A 20,792-nucleotide genomic window follows, 5' to 3' on the forward strand; every position below is an offset into this window, starting at 1 on the left:
GTAGTTCTTTTTAAAAGTTTATTCACAAATTACTAGTCACTCCTCACTAGTCGTATTAATTTAATTTCTAGATTGCATATATTCAAGTTTATGTAAATAACTTGGTAAATAATTAGGAATAGAAACAGACATTGAAAAGTTCTTCAATATTCAATATTTAATGAATGTACGTATTTTGTTAAATTAAATATCTTGTTAAAAGCACTCGCTATTTTTTAATCACAAGTCTAGTTAATGAAAAAAATATCTATTAACGTATTAAAATTGTAGATGAAAATAAAAAATAAACATTAAAATACCTTGTCTTTTATTTACAAAATTTAGAACATGATATATGACTGAATTTATCATCTAACGGTCGGCCACAGCTGAAAGTTAACACTCAGAGAATCATCCCTTCAAGTTAAGAAACAAAATAAATAATGCGTTCATGCTAATGATCACTCTGCTTCTAATTTGCGAAATATGAGTTTCACGACCTTCTTTGCCCACACAACTTGTAAGTTGTAACTATTATGGAATATCAGTCACAGTATATATTAAGTTCCCAAAAGTGTGAGACTGCTATACTCCAATGGTTGCAGGAAAATGAAGAGGGTCCCTTTATGGCCTAAGAATCTATAATTTCTAATTTAATATAATTGAAAAAATTGGTACTAAAAGACTACTAAATAATAGACTAAAGAGTAAAACATTTAGGGTTCTTTATTTTAAAAGTAAATAACCGGCCTCTGTCGGCAACTTTCGGTAATTTTTGGCGTTGAGTGTTAATATTGAGAGATTAGGATGCTTATTTAATATCGTTGTTACGTAAGAAAAAAGATGGCGCAAGGAATTTTGATTGATTGATATCCAGCTGATGTCTAGTTGATTAATTGTGTTATGAATTATTTAAATTATGCAAAAATTTTTTCATAACGAAGACATAATCAAGAAGACTTTTTTCATTATGTCTATGTAGTTACAAACCGAGATTTTAAAACGATCGAAAAACACAATGGGATGGCATAAGTAAAATAATGACAAAAATCTTTTTAGGTGATTTTTTTATAATAAAACTTAATGAGTGATTTTTATTTTTTTAGGTTTGAACGTGTTTTTTATCACTGGCAATAGACAAAAACAAAGAATAAGGATAAAAGAGTTAAACTGGCAACACGGATTAATCATCTGCACCACGCGATTTTGAGAACAAAATCGGTCTTTCGAATATCAAATTATTTTACAAATAAATTCAATTATTTACGATGCTTGGACAGCAACCGATTTTAGTTTTGAGTAAGTAACAGTGTATTTTTAAAATATAATGGTTCTTTGATAACATTTATTGATGGTACAATTCAATTTTCAGGCCAAAATACAAAACGTGACTCCGGTCGGAAGGTTCAATTGGATAATATTCGCGCTGGAAAAGTAATTACGTTTAAAACCTATTGAAAACATTATTTTCGTTGTAAGGTGACAATAAAACATCAATTTAACGTTTTCCGATGTGTATTTCAGACGATAGCGGACGTTATTCGAACATGCCTTGGTCCACAAGCTATGTTGAAAATGCTAATGGACCCGATGGGTGGTATTGTGATGACAAATGACGGCAATGCTATTCTCCGCGAGATCACAGTACAACATCCAGCAGCTAAGTCAATGATAGAAATTGCGAGAACACAAGACGAAGAGGTTAGATTTGTGCTTTTAAAATATGCGTAATAACCAAACATTAACGGTACCAACATTAAACATGAAGATATTTGGAGTCGCAAGTTCTATTGGCTCCATTCGCATTATGTTCTCAAAATATAATTTTTAAACTAATTCATCCAAAGAAGTAGACATACATCAAATAATAGTAAATTTTAAAAATCTGGTCATTATCATTAACCAAAAGTATTTAAAGTAGATGATCTGTTGAAGTTTGACTATCCTGAAGAAACCTCTAACAAAAAGCTGTTTTATAGGTTGGCGATGGCACAACATCAGTAATAGTTTTAACTGGAGAAATGCTAGCAGTCGCAGAACCCTTCCTGACTCAGAACATACATCCTACAGTCATTATCAGAGAATTCCGCCAGGCTTTGGAAGATGCGGTCAAACTGCTTCAGGACAAAATCTCCATTCCAATTGACTTGAATGACAGAGATAAGTTGAAGGAAGTGGTAAGTAGCTTAAATTTGATACTGATCTAAATGATAACTTATAAACCAAAAACAACTATACCTCATTTTGATCCAATATCTAAATTAAGTAAAAAAGAACGTCAAATATTAATTTTAGAGATTTGTGTGATAAAGAGAAGTGCTGTTGTGTAATAAAAGGTAGTTAAAGTTATAAAGTTTTGCGACGAAAAGGGTTTTTTTTTTAAATTTGAAAATATTTTGATAATTTAATAAAAGTTATAATGTGTCTCTTGTCTATAGATAAGGGTTTGCATTGAAAGACAGGATAAAAATAGATGGCTATAACTTGATTTGGAAACTATGAATATTGTGTAAATAAATTGCGAGATAAAGTTGATGAAATTGTATAATGGAAACATATGTTGAATTTATACATTTGAATAAATCTATCAAATCAAATCTTTGTTTATATAAATTAATACAATTTTCAGATCCGATCATGCATAGGCACCAAGTACATTGGTCGCTGGGCAGATCTTGCTGTTGATATCGCTCTGGACGCTGTCAATACTGTCACTATTGTTGACAATGGCAGAGTGGAGGTTGATATTAAGAAGTAAGTGATAAGTTAATTATTAGCTTCTGCATTAGATAGAGATTTGTCTTTGGATTTAGATACACTAGCTGTCGCCCACGACTCTGTTCGTGCGGAATTAAAAAAAACCTAATAGTATATGTGTTCTTCTGAACTATATTCTACATCTATGCCAAATTTTCATCAAGGTCTGTTGAGCTGTTCTGGAGATACCTTGAAACAAACATCCATCCATCCATCTAAACATTCATATTTATAATATTAGTATGATTTCTCTTTGTCTTTGTGACTTCTAGATAATTCCATTAATGTAAATACTTGCCATGTAGTATTAAATAAAAACTAGACAATGTCATGATAAGTTGTTACTGACCAAACCAGCCAAGCTATTTTCATTTTCTTGAAGTGATGAACACTTTTGAAAACCTTATAGTCATTTATAATTATCTCAGATTGTCTTTTTTTAAACAATTTAACTATAGGGTGCAGTAAATAATAAATACTTAACTTTAAAATTGCCATTATGATAGGCACAGGTGGGCACAGTTAATCGAAAAGTTAACTTCGTTAATCGTTAATTCGTTAATTAAAAAATTAACTTCGTTAATCGTTAAAGCGTTAAATTCTCGAAAATTTAACGCAAGTTAAAGTTAATCGTTAACAGTTAACCATACCAAAATTATACATACTAATTTCATAGTTATTGTGGCGACACTTGTTTAAAATAGTAATTTGACTATACATTCTATAACACATTAGTATTAGAGACAAGTATGAATGCGTTATAGTATATTTCATTACGAGTGTGGAAAGCCTGTCATTGCAAAGAGTTCCGACAAATGTCTACCCGAGCCGAGGCGCAGCCGAAGGTGAGGGTTGACAGTCGGAACAAGTTGTAATGACAGTTCCGCATGTGTACTAAATAACTATTTTTGATACAGTTGCGAAAAAATAAAGCAATTTAATATAATAATAAAAACACAATAAACCCAACTAACTAAAATGTTTGAAAAATGGTGCCAACCGTAAAAGAATATAAACAGATTTTTTTTTGTTTTCTTCACCCATTCTGGGTAGGCAAAGGGAACTATGACCAAACGGCCAAGTCTTCAGTAGATTATTTTTATTGATATGAAATGAAAATAAAATTTAATGAGATGAAATAAAATGGAACCTAACCTAATTCATTGAATCAAATCATTAAATCTGATATTGACGAATTAGGAGCTTCTTATTAGAAAGTATTTGCTTATTTGCATGAATCATAAAAACTTCAATGATTTTTTTTGTGAAAACTTCGTGGTTGGTTTTTTCTTTTTAATAGACATTATTTTGACAGTTGGGAAAGAGAACGCATGAGCTTAGAAAAGCTAAAGAAAAAGCACGAGTAAAAAAGTGTTTTAATACAGTTGCTCAAAAAGTAGCGTATTGCAGGGACTAAGAGCGTTCGGAATGTGGGCTATTACATACTCTTGTTTTTATATACTTGTAATGAAATATACTATTTCGAACCTTCTTTTAATTTTGTCCTGTTGGTCACATCTTTCCCGGGCGCTCTGATGCATCATTCTTGCACGCGAACTTCACATATATCAATTATCAACTCGTTCGTTCACCAATCGAGTCGCCGACAGTCGCCCAGCATAGTTGAACTTACGAGCGTGGCGTGGCGCGTAGTTTAAACAATATGACAGCACGTCTCCAAGTTTCTAATTTAACGATTAACGGACTTTTATTAACGGAAGTTGAGTTTAACGGAAGTTAACAAAAGCGTTAACACTTTTTGAAGTTAACTTAAAAGTTAATCCGTTAAGCAAAATGTTAACTTCGTTAATTAACGATTAACGGATTAACGAGTTAATGCCCAGCTCTGATGATAGGTTATAATACAAATAATAATTTTTTCAGCTATGCTAAAGTAGAAAAGATTCCTGGAGGTACAATTGAGGAGTCCCGTGTACTGAATGGAGTGATGTTTAACAAAGACGTCACTCATCCGAAGATGCGTCGCCTTATTGAGAATCCCCGCATTGTGTTGCTTGATTGCTCGTTGGAATACAATAAGGGAGAGAGTCAGACAAATGTTGAAGTGTTTGGTGATCAGGTGAGTTTTTGACAATGTCAAAATCAAAATCTTACTAATATCATAAATGCGAATTTTTAGATGGATGGATGAATGTTTGTTTGAAAGTGTCTCTGGAACACCTTAACCGATCTTCATGAAATCTTACACCTATGTAGAACAAAGTCTGGAAGAACATATAGGCTATTTATTATGTTTTTTTTTAATTCCGCGAGGAGGGAGCCGCGGGCGACATCTCGTAATGTCATAAGTCTAAAAAAGACATGGTGAAATCTAAAAAGTTACACACAAAATAATCAGAAACCATTTAAAATTGACTTAAAAAGGAGTTTGATTCCTTGAAGCAATGTTAGAATTAAGATTTTTAACATCTATTTCATGTTTTTATATAATTTTGGTTTATAAATTCATTTGTGTAATTTTTCTTTACGACAGGACTTTACAAAGCTGCTCCAGTTAGAAGAAGAGTTTGTGAAGCGTCAATGTGAAGATATCATAGCTCTGAAGCCAGATCTTGTGGTGACGGAGAAGGGTGTGTCAGATCTGGCACAGCATTATCTGGTGCAAGCTGGTATTACTGCTGTCCGTAGGTAAGTACATGAGTTAAAATTATGTTATTGAAAAATTAAGAGCACAGGAAACTAACAAGCATGGTTAATTAGATATATGAATGTGGAAGAGGAGTAAGTTTGCCAGGACTTCTTTCCGTCTTGATTATATGTTAGTTATGTTATTGTTGAATATAAAATTAAGTCTAATCTGTAGTAAATTATACATAGATCCTCAAATTATGGTGTGTGAAAAAGTGGATTCTTAGCACATTTGAACGAGCTTTGAAATATACAAACTTAAAATTAACTCATACTAGCTTTTACCCGCGACTCCGTCCGCGCGGAATAAAAAAATGCACACAAGATAAAAAAGTTCCTATGTCTGTCTCCTAGTTCTAAGCTACCTCCCCATCAATTTTCAGCTAAATCAGTTCGACCGATCTTGAGTTATAAATAGTAGATTTCATCATTAACCTGCCCTTATTCCTATGTAGGGTTGGCAGAGTATGTACTCCTCCATACATCGCTATCAGCTACCATATCTGAATTTACCCCCTTCTTACGCATAGCCTCTTTCACACAATACATCCATACTTTCTGTGGTCTTCCTCTACCTTTATAGCCATCCACATTCAATCTCATTACTTTTTTGTTTATAAAATTAATTAATATTTGTATACTAATTTTCCTAAATCAGTTAAGTTGGATTGCTGTTTCGTATATTGCATTCGTTGATTTGTTTTTACTATCCATAGACTACGTAAGACAGACAACAATCGTCTGGCACGTGCGTGTGGTGCGACCATAGTGAACCGTACTGAGGAGTTGAAGGAGAGTGATGTGGGCACTGCCGCTGGCAGGTTTGAGGTCAAGAAGATTGGTGATGAATACTTCACCTTTGTAACACAGTGCAAGAACCCTAAGGTAAGTTCACACACCGCAATCAGAAACTCTCACTATGGTTATTGTCATACAAGGATTTTAAGGCAGTTTTTTGAGATTCACACAAGTTTAGTCTATCAATGAGCAGTAATTTCCTAAGATCGACGCATTTGTAATGCGGATGTCTATGGGCAGAGGTTCTTTCCCTATTTAATCGGACTCAGGTGAGCACTTGCTTGTTTGCCACCTTATGTTATAAAAAAAAGTCGTCCATTTTGCAACTCCGGGCATTTGTAACTGAGTTCTCATAATAATTCCTTACTGTTTAAATTGGAAATCCAAACATATTAGGAAATTAACCATTTATTTCATAACGAATAATGCGTGAACATTTTTATGTAAATTCGAAAGACAATGGCAACCTTAATCCATGCAGCTGCCGCTCATTTAAGACTGCTACAACGTAACCTTAAGGCTAACACTAGATCTGTAGTGTTTTTGATATAGAGTAACAGAACTTGATGTGTATGAAAAAAATATGATAGAGGTAGGATTAAGAAAAGGATCTTTGGAAAGATAAAAACCTGATTCTTTAGCTATACAAGATTAAAAATAAGAGAAAAAATCACAGGTAATTTAGTTTTGGAATTTCTCATGTGTAATTTGACTTATTTCAGGCGTGCACAATTCTTCTCCGCGGTGCGTCAAAAGATGTGTTGAATGAAATCGAGAGGAATCTTCAAGATGCATTACACGTCGCTAAGAACTTGGTGCGTATTCTGTCAAGTGAAGACCATTTAGTCATTTTTTTGCAACTCAAGGTTATCTGCGCTGATGCTTTTAAATTTTAGTTCTGTACAATGATCCATTGGAAACCTTCGTATCAAAATTTTCTCTGAAAATATATCTTATATGGAAAGGATGGGAAGGGGAGGTGAAATATTATCTTTTTGTGCGTCTTGTTCGTCGATTGGGGGTAGGCAACGCATCTTCAATTGCGAATGTCTATGGGCAGCGGTCGTTTTGCCATTTTGGCGAATTCATGTGGCCGCTTGCTCGTTTGCCACCTTGTAATATAAAAAAAATATAATATACTTTGTTATTTTTATTTTTTTTAAAAGATAATAAGGTTATAAATGAATATGAAAATTATAAAGGTTATATGGTCGCTATGGATGGAAACTAACGTGGATTTTTTTATATATATATTTGTAGGTATTGAACCCGCGACTTGTTGCTGGTGGTGGTGCTGTGGAGATGGCTGTGTCAGGCGCGCTGGCCGCCAATGCAGCTCACAACACACCATACCGTGCTGTGGCACAGGCACTTGGTAAATATATGTTCTATTACTTCATTTTAAATAGTCTTTATTGAAAATTGTTTGTTTAACATTGTTACATAAGAATGTACATCATTATAGACCTATGGAAGGTATACGGAGTAGAGATAAGAACCTCTTTTTCGAAAATTTAAAAGTAATAATAGTTTATTGGATTAACACACAATTTTACACATTTGTTGTAAACATTCCAAATAAGGTCAAAACTTGTGCTAGGACATGGTTTATTACAATAGTCCAATTACCAGATTCGAATTAACCACCAAAAGATCGACGATCCGAATTTTTGTTTTTCGCTTGGTTTTATTATTATTATTTATTTATTTATTTATAATACAATGATAACCTAAAATAGAACTATGTCCCACAAAATTATATAAAATAATTTGACTGTGGGATCAAAAATTTTAATTTAAATTTAAATTAATCTAATATATAAAATTCTCGTGTCACAGTTTTCTTCACCGTACTCCTCCGAAACGTCTTGACCGATTCTCATGAAATTTTGTGAGCATATTGAGTAGGTTTGAGAATCGGACAACATCTATTTTTCATATCCCCCCCCCATTTAGTTTTTTTTAACTGCGCGCGGACGGAGTCGCGGGCGACAGCTAGTATAAAATAAAAGTAAATAAGTTATGATAGTTAAAATTAAATTTGAAAGAAAGTATAATTATTTTATATTATGCGAGTGAGCTCTGAGTGAATCTGTATAGTATTTATAAAAACTATAAATAATTGCTCTTATCAATTTTTTGTCAGCATTGCGTTTAAAAAGTATAGGAAAGGATAAAAGATTTTTTTTGTCTAAATACAATTGTAATTTTCTGTAAATGTCAACCCTTGATCTTATTATTTGTCAATTTTTCGAAGGATAATTTCATATCTGCGCAAATTTTTAAAATTAATTTTTTACATGTAATTTTGATTATTTTATAATTACGACATGTTTATCCAATAGAAATGATATATTGAAAAGCAGACAATAGTTTTTCCTATCTCAATTACAGAGATAATCCCGCGCACGTTGGCGCAGAACTGCGGCGCAAATACTATCCGTACACTGACAGCATTGCGCGCGCGTCACTCCGCCGGTGTCAGTACTGCTGGGATAGACGGAGAGACCGGAGAGATAGTAGACATGGCAGCCAAAGGCATATGGGAACCACTCGCTGTTAAGATGCAGGTACTCTCACATTTCATTTTTTTTTATATCAAACGGTAGCAAATGGTCACCTGGATTCGCGGAATAGCGAGGCGACCGTTGCCCATAGACATCCGCAAATGCATTGCCTACCTTTAATCAAGGGTGAAGGCTACGCACAAAAGGATATTTCCCCTTCCTATGCATCCCCTCTTTCGCCAAATCCACTTCTTCTTTTTATTCTTTCCTAATAAGAAAAGGTTAGGAAGGGGAAGAGGACAAAATTAGGCTTTCAGCACCACATTCATCAGACTGTAGTTGTAATTACTTCCACTTGAGGTCTGTCTTCTGTGAGGTCGTGGTATTTCACTGAGCGAGGACAATTCCTGCAACTGTTGTTGTTGCTGACGTCTACCACCTTTAGTTACATAGGGCTGAGATGAATCATAGTAGACGTACCACGTATTCGAACGAAAAGGAATCATCGTTACTTGTATGTACTGCAAAGGATTGGAAGTTGCCGGGGTCAGTTTTTCCCTCCAAATACGACGTGGCTTTCAAGAGTAGAGTGAATAGGCATTTACAAAGCTAGCGCGTACCATCTTGAGACCTCATCATCACTTCATCGGGTTCTAAAATAAAAAAAATCATTCCTAACCTCAAAATACCCAATAGTCTTAAAGTTGCGAGATACTATTATCCTGCTGCTATCATATACGTCGTCTCTTTCTTTCATGAAGGATGAAGTCACAAAATAAACATGTTTCGTAACTCCAGTAGGTTCTGAGTTATATTTTATAGTTTATCCAAAATTAAGTCTGTCAGTCATGTTTGTTATTTAAAAGGTAACGAATTGTGTTACAATATTAAATAAAAACCATCACATGTAGTATACGTAAGACATTAAATTAATCTAAATTAATCTAGAATCAAATCATATTTACAGTTACTAAATGACTTTATTCATTCCAGGTTTACAAGACTGCGGTAGAAACGGCAATTTTAATTCTGCGAATCGACGACATTGTGTCAGGTTCTAAGAAGAAGTCTGACAAGGAGCCGACTGCGCCCGCCGCCATGGCTGCAGGACAGGAGTAAATGTCTGCGTTTACACTGTTTAAACACTTGTATGATAACATAATGTCTTGCTTATTCTCGTTGAAAAGACCAGAGACAATATGTTGTACAAGTATCAGATAATGGAATTTCACATTTAACACTGTCGCATTTATGGATGAAATTGTTACAAATGCTAACACTTAAATATATTAGGTTTATACAATTAATGTCTAATGAATTAACCCTTTTGCCTAACACCTAGAAAAATATTGTCAAATAAATTCCAATAAAACACAATTTAAAAAAAGATTAAATTAGAAACAGTTAAATAAATTATAAAATCTAACATGAAGGGTTATTTCATTCTATTTGTATTTAAATGGAGTTTTTAAATTTAAAAAAAATGCACTAAATGAGACTGGGATATATAATAATCCATAAATATTAAAATGTCGCAATTAAATTTATAGATAGTAAAGTGTTTGTTCCAATTTTATCCATTACGTAACATTTTGATTGTTTACGATTAAAGTATGGGATATGTATGATTTTAATTTTTTACTATAACCCTGTGTTACGGATTTCTATGTAAAATGTTTTTTGTAACACAAATCTTTGTCTATCAAAATAAAAAAACCTTTGTATACTAAATTTGGATAGAAATTTCTATCCCTACTTACTATATTTGTATTAAACAGTGTATGATTTAATTTCATACAATCTTTTACTTATTAAAATAATTTTACCAGTGACTTTTGCATAGAAAAAAGTTTTTGTTTTTTTTTCTATCTCTGGAAAGAATATTGGTGTTGCCAGTTTTAATTTTTATTTTATTTGTGTGATTGAGATTTACTCTATTGTACGTTTGTTTAATTTAAAACCGTAAACAATTAAATATGGAAAGCATTTTTAATACTAGCTTTTATCTGTAAGTGCTAACAAAGATGCCTTAAATCGTACGTTTGAGCTTTATACGAAAAGTTTTAGTTAACTCTATGGTAGTTATTTAATTTATGGTCTCTTGTAATGTCTACTTTCGCGTTCATTTGAGTTATAATTGTCAAATGTAATTGCAAGCTGAACAATATTAGTATTAAAGGTTTATACACTAATTCAATTTGATTTGTTTTATTTTCCCCGCTTTCTCAACCATTTTATGTTCTAGTCGTCTATGCAATTTATTCTTTTTTATCCTAGAATATACTTGAAAACAGACAAAAATTAAGTTTGCGATGGATAAAAGTTAAGACGAGCGAGTTTCGATTTCCTTTTTAGGAATTTACTTCCTAAATCCACTAAATTGGTTTCTGTAGTAATGTTATAATACCTATTAGATTAAAAAGAAATTAACGTACATACAGTCTTTCTAATATTATAAATGCGAATGTTTAGATGGAGAGATGTTTGTTTGAAGGTATCTCCGGAACTACCGGATCTTAATGAAATTTGTCATAGATGTAGAACATAGTCTGCAAGAACACATGGGCTTTTTATTAATTTTTTTTAATTCCGCGCGGACGAAGTTGCGGGCGATAACTAAGTACCACATAAAAATAAGCTTCACACGAAAAGAAATGTACCAAATATTTCGTTAAATAAAACACATTGACCTTTTAGTTTGCTCATTTCGTTTAGGTTAATTAAGTCAATAAAATAAATAATTCAGGTAATTAACATTACAATATAGCAAATAGTTGACTGGATATCTCCATTGCTTTCAAAAGCGACGCGGATGTGTTTTATATAATGTATTCCATATTGTCCAGAGATTTTTGTAGCAACACCGTTATGTGCGTGTTTCCATTGTCATTTGTCTGCGAAAAAAAATATTAAAAGATCACTGGCATTTTATAGGAATTGCGCGTTAGTTCAAAGTTTACTTTTATTACATTATCGTGGGTAATAATTTAATGATATGATTTTAATAAGCTCCAGAGTTATCTCTTTCCCCGAATTAATAGTTTTTGAACAAAAAAAAAATAAGGGTAAATTGGTGTTCATTACAGAGAGATGGAATTTAATAAGCAATAGAAATACCACAGATCATGTTGCAAATTATTTACATTTTTAACTCCAAATTCATATTAGCCTGAGATAAATAATTAGAACTAGAATATGCAGCACATCGAACTTTCAAAGCGTGTAATGGAAACACGTGTACATCCGGTCAGACAAAACGCTCACGACCCGTGACGATTGTCGGCGGGGTCGACAGAGTCTGTCAATGCGCTGTTGTCCCCTGGGCTAGCTGGACGAATACTCCGGGATTATGCAACAGTAAGTGATATTTTTATTACATTTATATCATTATCATTTTTTATAATTTAACAGTGATTAAGACCGCATTAACACCTTTTGCATGAATGGGCCGGCGGCTCGACCGGTGTAATACCACGACCACAACCGCACAGAAGACAGGCGTGAAGTGGAAGTAATTCCGCGTTTCATCTGATGAGTTTGCGTGCTTGAAAACCTCTTCTCTTTCTCACCTTTGTTTTATAAGGTAGCAATGAGAAGGGGAGGTGGATTTTACAGGACTGGATTTCATAGTGGATTCCTTTTTCTATGCGTTCCTTGTTAATCAAAGTTAGGCAACGCATTTGCGAATACAGATCTATGGGAAACAATCATTTATTCAAGTGACTGACACGTTTGCCATCTTTTGCTGTTAAAAAATTACATTTTTTATATCGTTGTTTTAATAATTTGGTTTTATTGTAAACATTTTTGCAGTTGAAAAAATTTATTTTAAAACACTTCGTAATGTAGCATTTACATTAACAAGATTTTTCTCTGCAAATTTTGAAGTAACTTTATTAATTTGGAGTGGTTCATCTTAGCATATTTTTATAGCAATAGTTAACTCCTTGTTAAATTTTATAGCACCTCTGGTATTGAGAACTTTTAGACACAACTTTGTGTGGCCTGCGCCTTATTGGATCTCTTTTTGATCTTCTTTATTAAGTAGAAGTCACTATTTAGATATTTTATGCCGATTAATAGCTTAAGTACAGGAGAGTAAATGAAATTTATGTCTATTGATAAAACTAGGTCGATGTCCGTTTTCGACAAAATTCAATTGAACAATACTGAACGTTGACAACAATCAATAGATAGCGGTTGTTTCGATAGGGGTCATTCGGAGCGTAACGGATATAGGCTCTTTTCACGACAATTTGTAGTAAAGTCCCGTTAATATTTATATCTCGGGAATTTTAAACACACTGAGAGACTCTACGGCTTTTACGTAAGTGAAGTCGCAGGTCTAATCGGCGGCACTGAACGTGTTAACATTACGTGTTACTTTGATTAAAGATGGAATTTTAATAGTTGTTAGATTTATCTATACTACATAGTACATTACAAAACACCAATATTTCTTATGACCTATTTCTGTAAAATTTAATGTGGTACGTTTAAATATGTACCAATGTTTAAATTACTAAATTATTTTTGTGCGGCAAACTTCCGTAATTATTTTGGACAAAACCGAGTGCTCCAAGGTCATCGGACGCCCATCAGATTTAATAATCTCGAATAACATTCATGGTTTGCTGGACATTTCCTGGCTTCCGTTTTGATTTCATCACAACATATCCGCCATTTTCCATTGACGTGTTACGTTTAAGATAATATATTTGCGGATCAAAAAATGTAGGCGTCCCGTTATCTTTCATTTTTAATCTAAACTGTTTAATAAATACTGTCTATATGTTTCAGTTGTTGTAAGAGACCGAAAAAATGAAGAAATACGTAAAAATGGTCGTCCTTCGGATGGTTATAATACTGCAAGTAGCGAGCTGCTTCGACATTAAGCCATCATCTCAAGATCACGTACGTAAACATCCTTTGATTCTTACTTAGTTTCTCTTTATTTGAATTTGAATTCGATTTCAATTCTGTGATATTATGTGCTTTAATTTCATGACATGATTTTTCCTTTTTCAGGACGAATTGGCAGATTCAATAAGGGGGAGACGAGGAGTTATTGAAGAAGAGAAGTTTTTTAGTGTCAATTCTGACATCAGAAACGATAACATAAATCAACATAAACCATGGCTTCCCAGCGCTTTGCACTCTGATGAAGATCCTACAACTAAAATATCTATCACCAATGATGTGAAAGATACCATATCACATCAAACAACTGAAAGAGTGACAGATAAACCTATTGGACGTGGAGCGAGAGCTTCCAACGAAAACTGGGTTAAACTTCCCTTTCCTAACGAAGATAAAACCGGAGACAACATTCTAACGCCACCAAAACCAACAGGCGATCTTATAAACTCACGCATGCCACGAGTTAACTTCGTTACTCAGAATAAAGGTTTAGAAACGTCAGAATCTAGAAATGACAGAGAATCCGTTCAAAGATCAACTCGAACTGATAATATCAGAACAGAATTTGTTCGTCCAGATGAAGACGATTTGATGAAACAAAAACCTGTATATCCGAGACAAGCAGTCTACTATCCGGAGGATCCTCGACGAATGTATTACGAAGATAGGTACTACAATGACGATTTGTACAGACGTGACCCCTACTACGATTTATACGATCGTAAAAGATATTATCCAGGTCCTAGAGTTGACAGATACGATGAGCCTTATGATAATTATGTACCACGAAAACCTAAGAGAATTATTTACTACGCTCATTTACCAGAAGTAGTAAGGACCCCACCTAATGTCGATTTAAGATATAGATATTCCAATGATCCTTATCGACGATTCGATGACGATTATTACGCGAGAACTGGCAGGTACGATTATCGTTTTAGAAATAGATATCCATACGCTGCTTTAAGAAAAGACGAGAGGAATTATAGAGATTTGGTTATCGCTGGTACAGACGCTAGAGACAAAAAAATCGACGAAAAAGTAACTCCAACTCCAATATTGCCTAAGAAAGATGATAAAAAGGAAAAACAAGTGAATGCTAGCAATCGAAGTGCAAATAGAAATACTATAAACAGCCATCAGTATCATGAAACTGCTGCTAATTATAACGATCAAATGAATCATAAAGCTTTTGTAGACTCTAAGAGACCTGATGATGGATATTTTAGATTCGATGAACCTTTTTTCCATTCCACTATCGATGATTCTTATCAAAGGAAATATTAATTAAAATAACGAATAAATGTTTTCTTTTGAAGTTTTCAAATATTATCAAGTACTTTGAAAACTTCGAAAAACAATTAAAATAAGAGATAGGAAATGGGTTTTTTAATTGGTCTGATTTAATATTTAAATTATAAGACAAGTGTAAAACTATTCATGTAATCTGAAAGTAATAAATAGAACTAAGACTAAGGATTGTCGTTTTAATTATTTAAGGGGCGATTCCTCTACGACAAATTGTACAAGTAATAAATCGGCCGTTTATATTAAAACACGGGAGGGTGAAGATGAATTTCATTAAGAATTAATTAATGTCATTCTTAAACCGTTTTGTTTTTCCACGCGAATAAAAAACATCTGTCGGAGATGTTCGAGCGGCGACGCGTTTTCCTGAGGTAATTAAGCAATAAATTTTGTGGCTGGCAACATCTCGAGGTGGGGGCCAATTACGACGCGCATTTAAGAAAATGAATGTTCAACACTCGAGTCGCCGGGGTTATTCTGAATCTGGTAATTATACATCTCTTCACGGGATTGTAATAATATTGAATTTACTTGTTGAGTGACTTGTAATATCGGGATCAATGATAACTCGGTCTTTCCATAAAAAAATCTTTATTAACTGAGGTGCAGTAATATAACTTCAACAGTTGCTGTAATTCATGGTATTAATTTATAAGTGAATGACAAAACATACTTCTAACAAAAAATATAACACTAACATTTGCTATATCTTTTTCCTTGCAATTCACCACATAAAAGTACATCGTAGCAAAATAGCCGAAGCTTTGTCAGAATACGGACGCGAAGACGGGACAGCGACGAAACCAACTTGACTAATTAGTCTCAGGGCTTAGAAAAAATCCCGCGACATGACAGCGTGTAATCAGGGGGATAGATTTTGTGTTTTAGGTTTTTTAATGTGGCAACCCTAGCGAATTAATGGCGGGCCTATAAATAACACGTAATTAAATGTACGCTATGGGGCTGGCTAGCGAGAATCTTAAAGTTTTCAGGATATTTTTATAAATTAAAACACCGTTTGCGTTTTAAAAAGTCAACCAAGAAGTTAAACAACCGACCTTACAAACGTTTTAAAGCTTTGTATGTAGGGAATCAAAATAATATTTAAACAATATAAGAAAACATTTCTATGTTAAAACAAGATGGTTAAGTTAGTTAGTAATTCATTCAGAAACCTACGCTAGAAAAGCTATACCTTTACAATGAATCAACGAAACAAATTAAATGTAATAAAAATCAATAATAAGAATTGGATACATCTATTGTACAAATAAACACGGCATCGCAAAATATGTACACGGCGATCCTTGATGACTTGAATTATTCATGGAGTCCCCAAATTGTGGTGACCACACGTTTATTATTTTCATAATTAACAGTAAAAGATACCAGATATAATAGAAAATAGTTTTTCTTTCAATACTTATAGCGAAAAATTTCTAATAACTTGTTTAAATTTGATTGTTGATTTTGGATAACTTATATCAATGTTAGAGATGCAGCGCTTCATAACGTAATTTTCGTACGTCAGCAAGGCCATTAATATTACAAGAATTCCAGTAAACCACAATGTTTCTGAGCACACGTAACGGTGTCGAACCTGCGGTCTTAAGTTCCCAGACCGCATCAGATAATGTGCTATTCCTAGACTTTACTTACTAATTTAGAGTTTAACTTAGTCTAGAAGTAGCAATTAATCAGATAGGGCAGGTATAGGAATAAATAAACATGTTTTTTTTATAATAGCTTCTATCTGATAAGTTGACTTGCAATTTTCACTCTTCAGGTTAAATTATATATTAAGGGATTAAAAATTAATCTGTACTTTGTCCAATAATGTGGTCACCGTACAAAAAAGGGTTGTGACAGATGCTCTGTGGGAGTCTGTTGTACAACATTACATAATTCCGGCAAACAGCAGCAATGTCTTGAGGCGAAATTCATTACCGTCTCCGTGGAAATTGCCGGAATAAGGCATTACACGGCCTTCACTCAAATTTAATCCCGGGGTAAGCGGACCATCCTAATTGGAGACCTTGTTTGTGGTAATAATATAAAGGGTTGTTATGCTGTATTCTTTTAAATAAATCTTAACGAAAGTAAGCTTGTTTAAGTCAATGAGAATTTTTCAAAATTATTGAACGGAAAGGTGACATGCCTTAACGGAATCTCGTATGAAAATGGTCTTTCTGGCTTTGAAAAAATAATTCAGCCAAGAAGCAAATTGTGACTCTATTTTAAAAAATATAGTTAACTTTTAAAGACGAGTTCAGACATAGATTAATATGTTTCGTGTTTACATCATCAGTCTGTAAGCATCCAAGCGTTTTATTCACAATTTTAGAAGCCAACGGCAAGCTTCATTACAAGTACCATAAGTATTCAAAATGTATTCAAAGCAACTTAAAAGTCATAAAGCGAGTTCAAACGGCCCATAAATGTAAGTAGCGACATCTAGCGGCGCGCGACATCACGACACCCAAACTATTAACATGTCAATAACAATTTGGTGAATTGCATTTATGTTGTTATAAACAAGTTCCGCAGGGTAAGGGTTAATCTTAGGGTTGTCACATAAATGTTAATGTTAGGATAAATATTACCTTTTCACTGTTGTAGTTGATTGTTATTTGAGTTATACATTTATTTTATTAGCTTTATCAAAACAAATGTAATTCAAAACAGTCGATATATTTTAACTTTATAAATGAGACAACATGTATACTTTAATAATATTTTTACAGTATAAGAAGATGTTAATACATACCTAAACATCAATAGTTATAATATGTAAATATTAAAAGAGATATTTAAAAATTAAAACTCAGTCCTAATTCCTGAAAACCTCATCATTTGATAGGTAAACAATTTAAATATTTTTATAGGTGACATTTGAAATTCATGTGGACGAATTACCGTAATAATGGTTTTTTATACGAAACATAAGTTTGGTGATGACCCTTAACACGACATATATAATGTTACGTCCCCGTTAGTAAACAGTCTTTAAGCCAAGGGTCGCAACATGTCCCAGGACACGTTGGGATCGGCCGGGACATCGGGCTACTGATAATTTTCAATTTGTCCGCAATATCCTAACCGTTACATTAGTTATTCATTAAACTCCAGATATGATCCGGGTTCAGTCGTAATTAATATTTATGCTCATTGTCCCTTTTGTCTTGTATTTTAAATTAATTTGTGACCTTTGAAGATTTAGTGGACATAGTGTATAGTTTCGTGCGGAATGGAATATGACCTATATAATATACATGTTAAATAGCACCTAGGTCTTGCCTTGTTTGTAACAAATACAAGCTTCTATAGTTTGTTTCACCTGATCCGATTTTTGTTAACATATCTTCTAAATTGAATTTGATCCAATTCCCAGTAACTGATTGAGCTGAAATTTTATATTAGGAATATTCACCATAAATGAATTAACTTTCTATTTTGGTTTTTATTTAAACTTTAAACAACGTTCAGTTATTTTCATTAAATGCTTTTCATAATATTATTGTTCTAATAAGTATTGAATTCAGATGTATACTTTGTTATATAAATATTACAATACATGATTAAAAGGCACATACAGTATTTATTTTTGTTAAGAAATATGAAAATTTTATTATCGATCGTAAACATATTATTTTGTTAATAAACAATGAGTATCAAAGTTACCTGAGGTCTATGAAATTTGAGACAAATCGTTAAACTAACATTTTGTTAGGATACTATGACGAATATAAGTCGACCTAAGTCTATAAATATTGTTTCAGAATTATATTTCATTATAAATATATGAGATTTCGCGTAGCTCTATAAAAAATATAATGTTTTTGTCACAGGTCTCTTGTTATTGCGAACTAAATGAAAATAAAGCTTTATAAAACGAGTTGTAGACGACTTAAACGAATGTGTCACACCGTAAATTATCGAAGTCGTGCGACAATGTATCGAATGGCTTTCTTAGAAGCGGCAAGATTCAGTATCAGAGTATCGCGCACGGACTCGCTTACTCATTTTACTTTATGTGACATTTTATTAGAACTTAAAGAAGGTATCTTTTCGAATAACGAAGGTGTTATTTTGTTTCCGAGAAGAATTTTTGTCGCCTGTCTGCATATTAAAGGTACAGTTGAGGACTTTAATTTTCTACCCATTTCAGTGTTTCATTTGACGCTCAAAATACAATTAGGTTGAAAACTTGTCATTTGCAAAATGTGCAGAATTATAGCACTTCTGTTGACAGTTTATTGTACGATATTCGATCCTAAGTGGGAAGCTAATATAATTCTTTGACTGTACATTCGCAAACAATGTTGCTAACATTTTTAAGTTTATGATACTAGGTATTGTTAACAGCTTACGAAAAAAATTGTCTTTTATTTGTACATTATAAATTATATTTTTATGTTTAATTTTTGTATGAACGTGGATGAAGCAGGAGAGTTTTGTCAGGATTGCGCCAAATAGACGTCACTGGTCTCTGCCTAAATTTCTGGGTAACTGGCGTGAGTTACGTTGTCGATGTTTTTTTTTCTATATAAACAGGCTATCGAAACCATTTAAATTGCTGTTTTGCCTCATATGACTGTAAAAGTACATTATGGCTCTTGACTAGGCGGTGGAATGGGCTTAAGAAATTTTTGGATGTTCTTAGAGAACCGCGAGCAGGAAGCAACATAAAATCTTCATTAAATATTGGTTTAATTCACATTTCATACTATAATAAAACTTTAAAAGCATACTATTATCATTTCTGATTCCTGTTCGGTTTAAATTATTCGAACAAACGTATTTCAAAGCGGCATGATAAAACATCTAATCAATAAAACAAGCTCACTGATTAAGAAAATGTTTGCCCAACTTTTTGACGCAATGCGCCTATTTGTCGAACTCCAGCGTCTAAATGATGCAAATTATAAGATTACATACATGTCCGTGTTTGTAAACTTGCTATGTATGTTTGCATTTGTTTAGAGCAGTATTAGATGTAATACAAGTAGCAAACTATTTAAAAGTAGTATTTATATGTTTACTGACTATCGCTCGTGACTCCCTCAGCGCGGAATTAAATAAACTTAATAAGTAGCCTATATGTTTTCCAGACTATGTTTTAACAAACATCCGTACGTCCATCTAGACCAGGGATTCCCAAAGTGGTCGATATCGAACTTAAAGCATTGCTAATTTTCACTCTGTCTTCTTCTATTGACCTTAGTCAGAATTAATAATAATAATTGATCTTAAAAGTAGGTAATTTGGCCATGGGGGTCTGTGGTAACGGTTCATTTTGGAAAAGGGGTCAATTGTCTAAAATAGTTCGGGAATCCCGGATCTAGACATTCGCATTTATAATTATTAGTAAGATTCAATAAATATTTTTCAATTAGCTAACTGAAATGTAGACAAGGCGATACAATGCATGTAGTACAATGCAGTAGTAATCAAAACATTTGAATTCTTTTAAGAAACAGTTTGTAATTAATTTGCATAGAGTATCTAAAACTTTCAAAATCTCTTTGATTATATTTTTTATTAATTATTACAGCTTCGTGAATCCCGAGCACTCTGTGTCTTTACTAGTTTGAATACTAACATAAATAACAGCCCAACATTTCGAGTGAAATACACATCACACGTTCAATATCTTTCCACAAAAAATGGTTCGATGTCCAGATGCAATCGGAAACACCGCGTCTGAGAGATGGCGCGAATAAATAATAAAAATATTGGCTATAAAGACAATTGATACGTTATGAGTGGCGGTGCATGTCCGGCGGATAGTTTATGGTTAGTGGGCTATCGACACGGGCAGGCGCGGGTTCGATACCCGGCCCGCGCAAAAACGGGCCCGACACAACGCCCGAC

At 33.3% G+C, this 20,792-nt stretch overlaps 2 protein-coding genes across 2 annotated transcripts; both read left to right on the top strand.

The window, feature by feature from the left end:
* The first annotated feature begins 1,149 nt into the window (after positions 1-1,149).
* Positions 1,150-10,059, top strand: LOC106709975 (T-complex protein 1 subunit gamma). Its single transcript, XM_045682726.1, has 12 exons — positions 1,150-1,278; positions 1,352-1,413; positions 1,504-1,680; positions 1,959-2,156; positions 2,609-2,733; positions 4,621-4,816; positions 5,231-5,385; positions 6,102-6,270; positions 6,906-6,998; positions 7,444-7,558; positions 8,578-8,753; positions 9,684-10,059. The coding sequence occupies exons 1-12, from the start codon at positions 1,248-1,250 to the stop codon at positions 9,807-9,809; spliced, it is 1,623 nt and encodes a 540-aa protein (XP_045538682.1). The 5' UTR covers positions 1,150-1,247; the 3' UTR covers positions 9,810-10,059.
* Positions 10,060-13,496: 3,437 nt separating this feature from the next.
* LOC106710020 lies at positions 13,497-14,897 on the top strand. Its single transcript, XM_014501965.2, has 2 exons — positions 13,497-13,604; positions 13,719-14,897. Exons 1-2 carry the CDS (start codon positions 13,512-13,514, stop codon positions 14,895-14,897), a joined length of 1,272 nt encoding a protein of 423 aa, XP_014357451.2. The 5' UTR covers positions 13,497-13,511.
* Positions 14,898-20,792: the final 5,895 nt, after the last annotated feature.

This window comes from Papilio machaon, chromosome 20 (assembly GCF_912999745.1).
Source record: "Papilio machaon chromosome 20, ilPapMach1.1, whole genome shotgun sequence".
NCBI lineage: Eukaryota > Metazoa > Arthropoda > Insecta > Lepidoptera > Papilionidae > Papilio > Papilio machaon.

Coding starts and splice junctions, on each gene's coding strand:
- LOC106709975 (XM_045682726.1), top strand. CDS start 1,248: ATGCTTGGACAGCAACCGATTTTAGTTTTGA. Junction 1,279..1,351: donor GCAACCGATTTTAGTTTTGA/GTAAGTAACAGT, acceptor TTCAATTTTCAG/GCCAAAATACAAAACGTGAC. Junction 4,817..5,230: donor TTGAAGTGTTTGGTGATCAG/GTGAGTTTTTGA, acceptor TCTTTACGACAG/GACTTTACAAAGCTGCTCCA.
- LOC106710020 (XM_014501965.2), top strand. CDS start 13,512: ATGAAGAAATACGTAAAAATGGTCGTCCTTCGGATGGTTATAATACTG. Junction 13,605..13,718: donor AGCCATCATCTCAAGATCAC/GTACGTAAACAT, acceptor TTCCTTTTTCAG/GACGAATTGGCAGATTCAAT.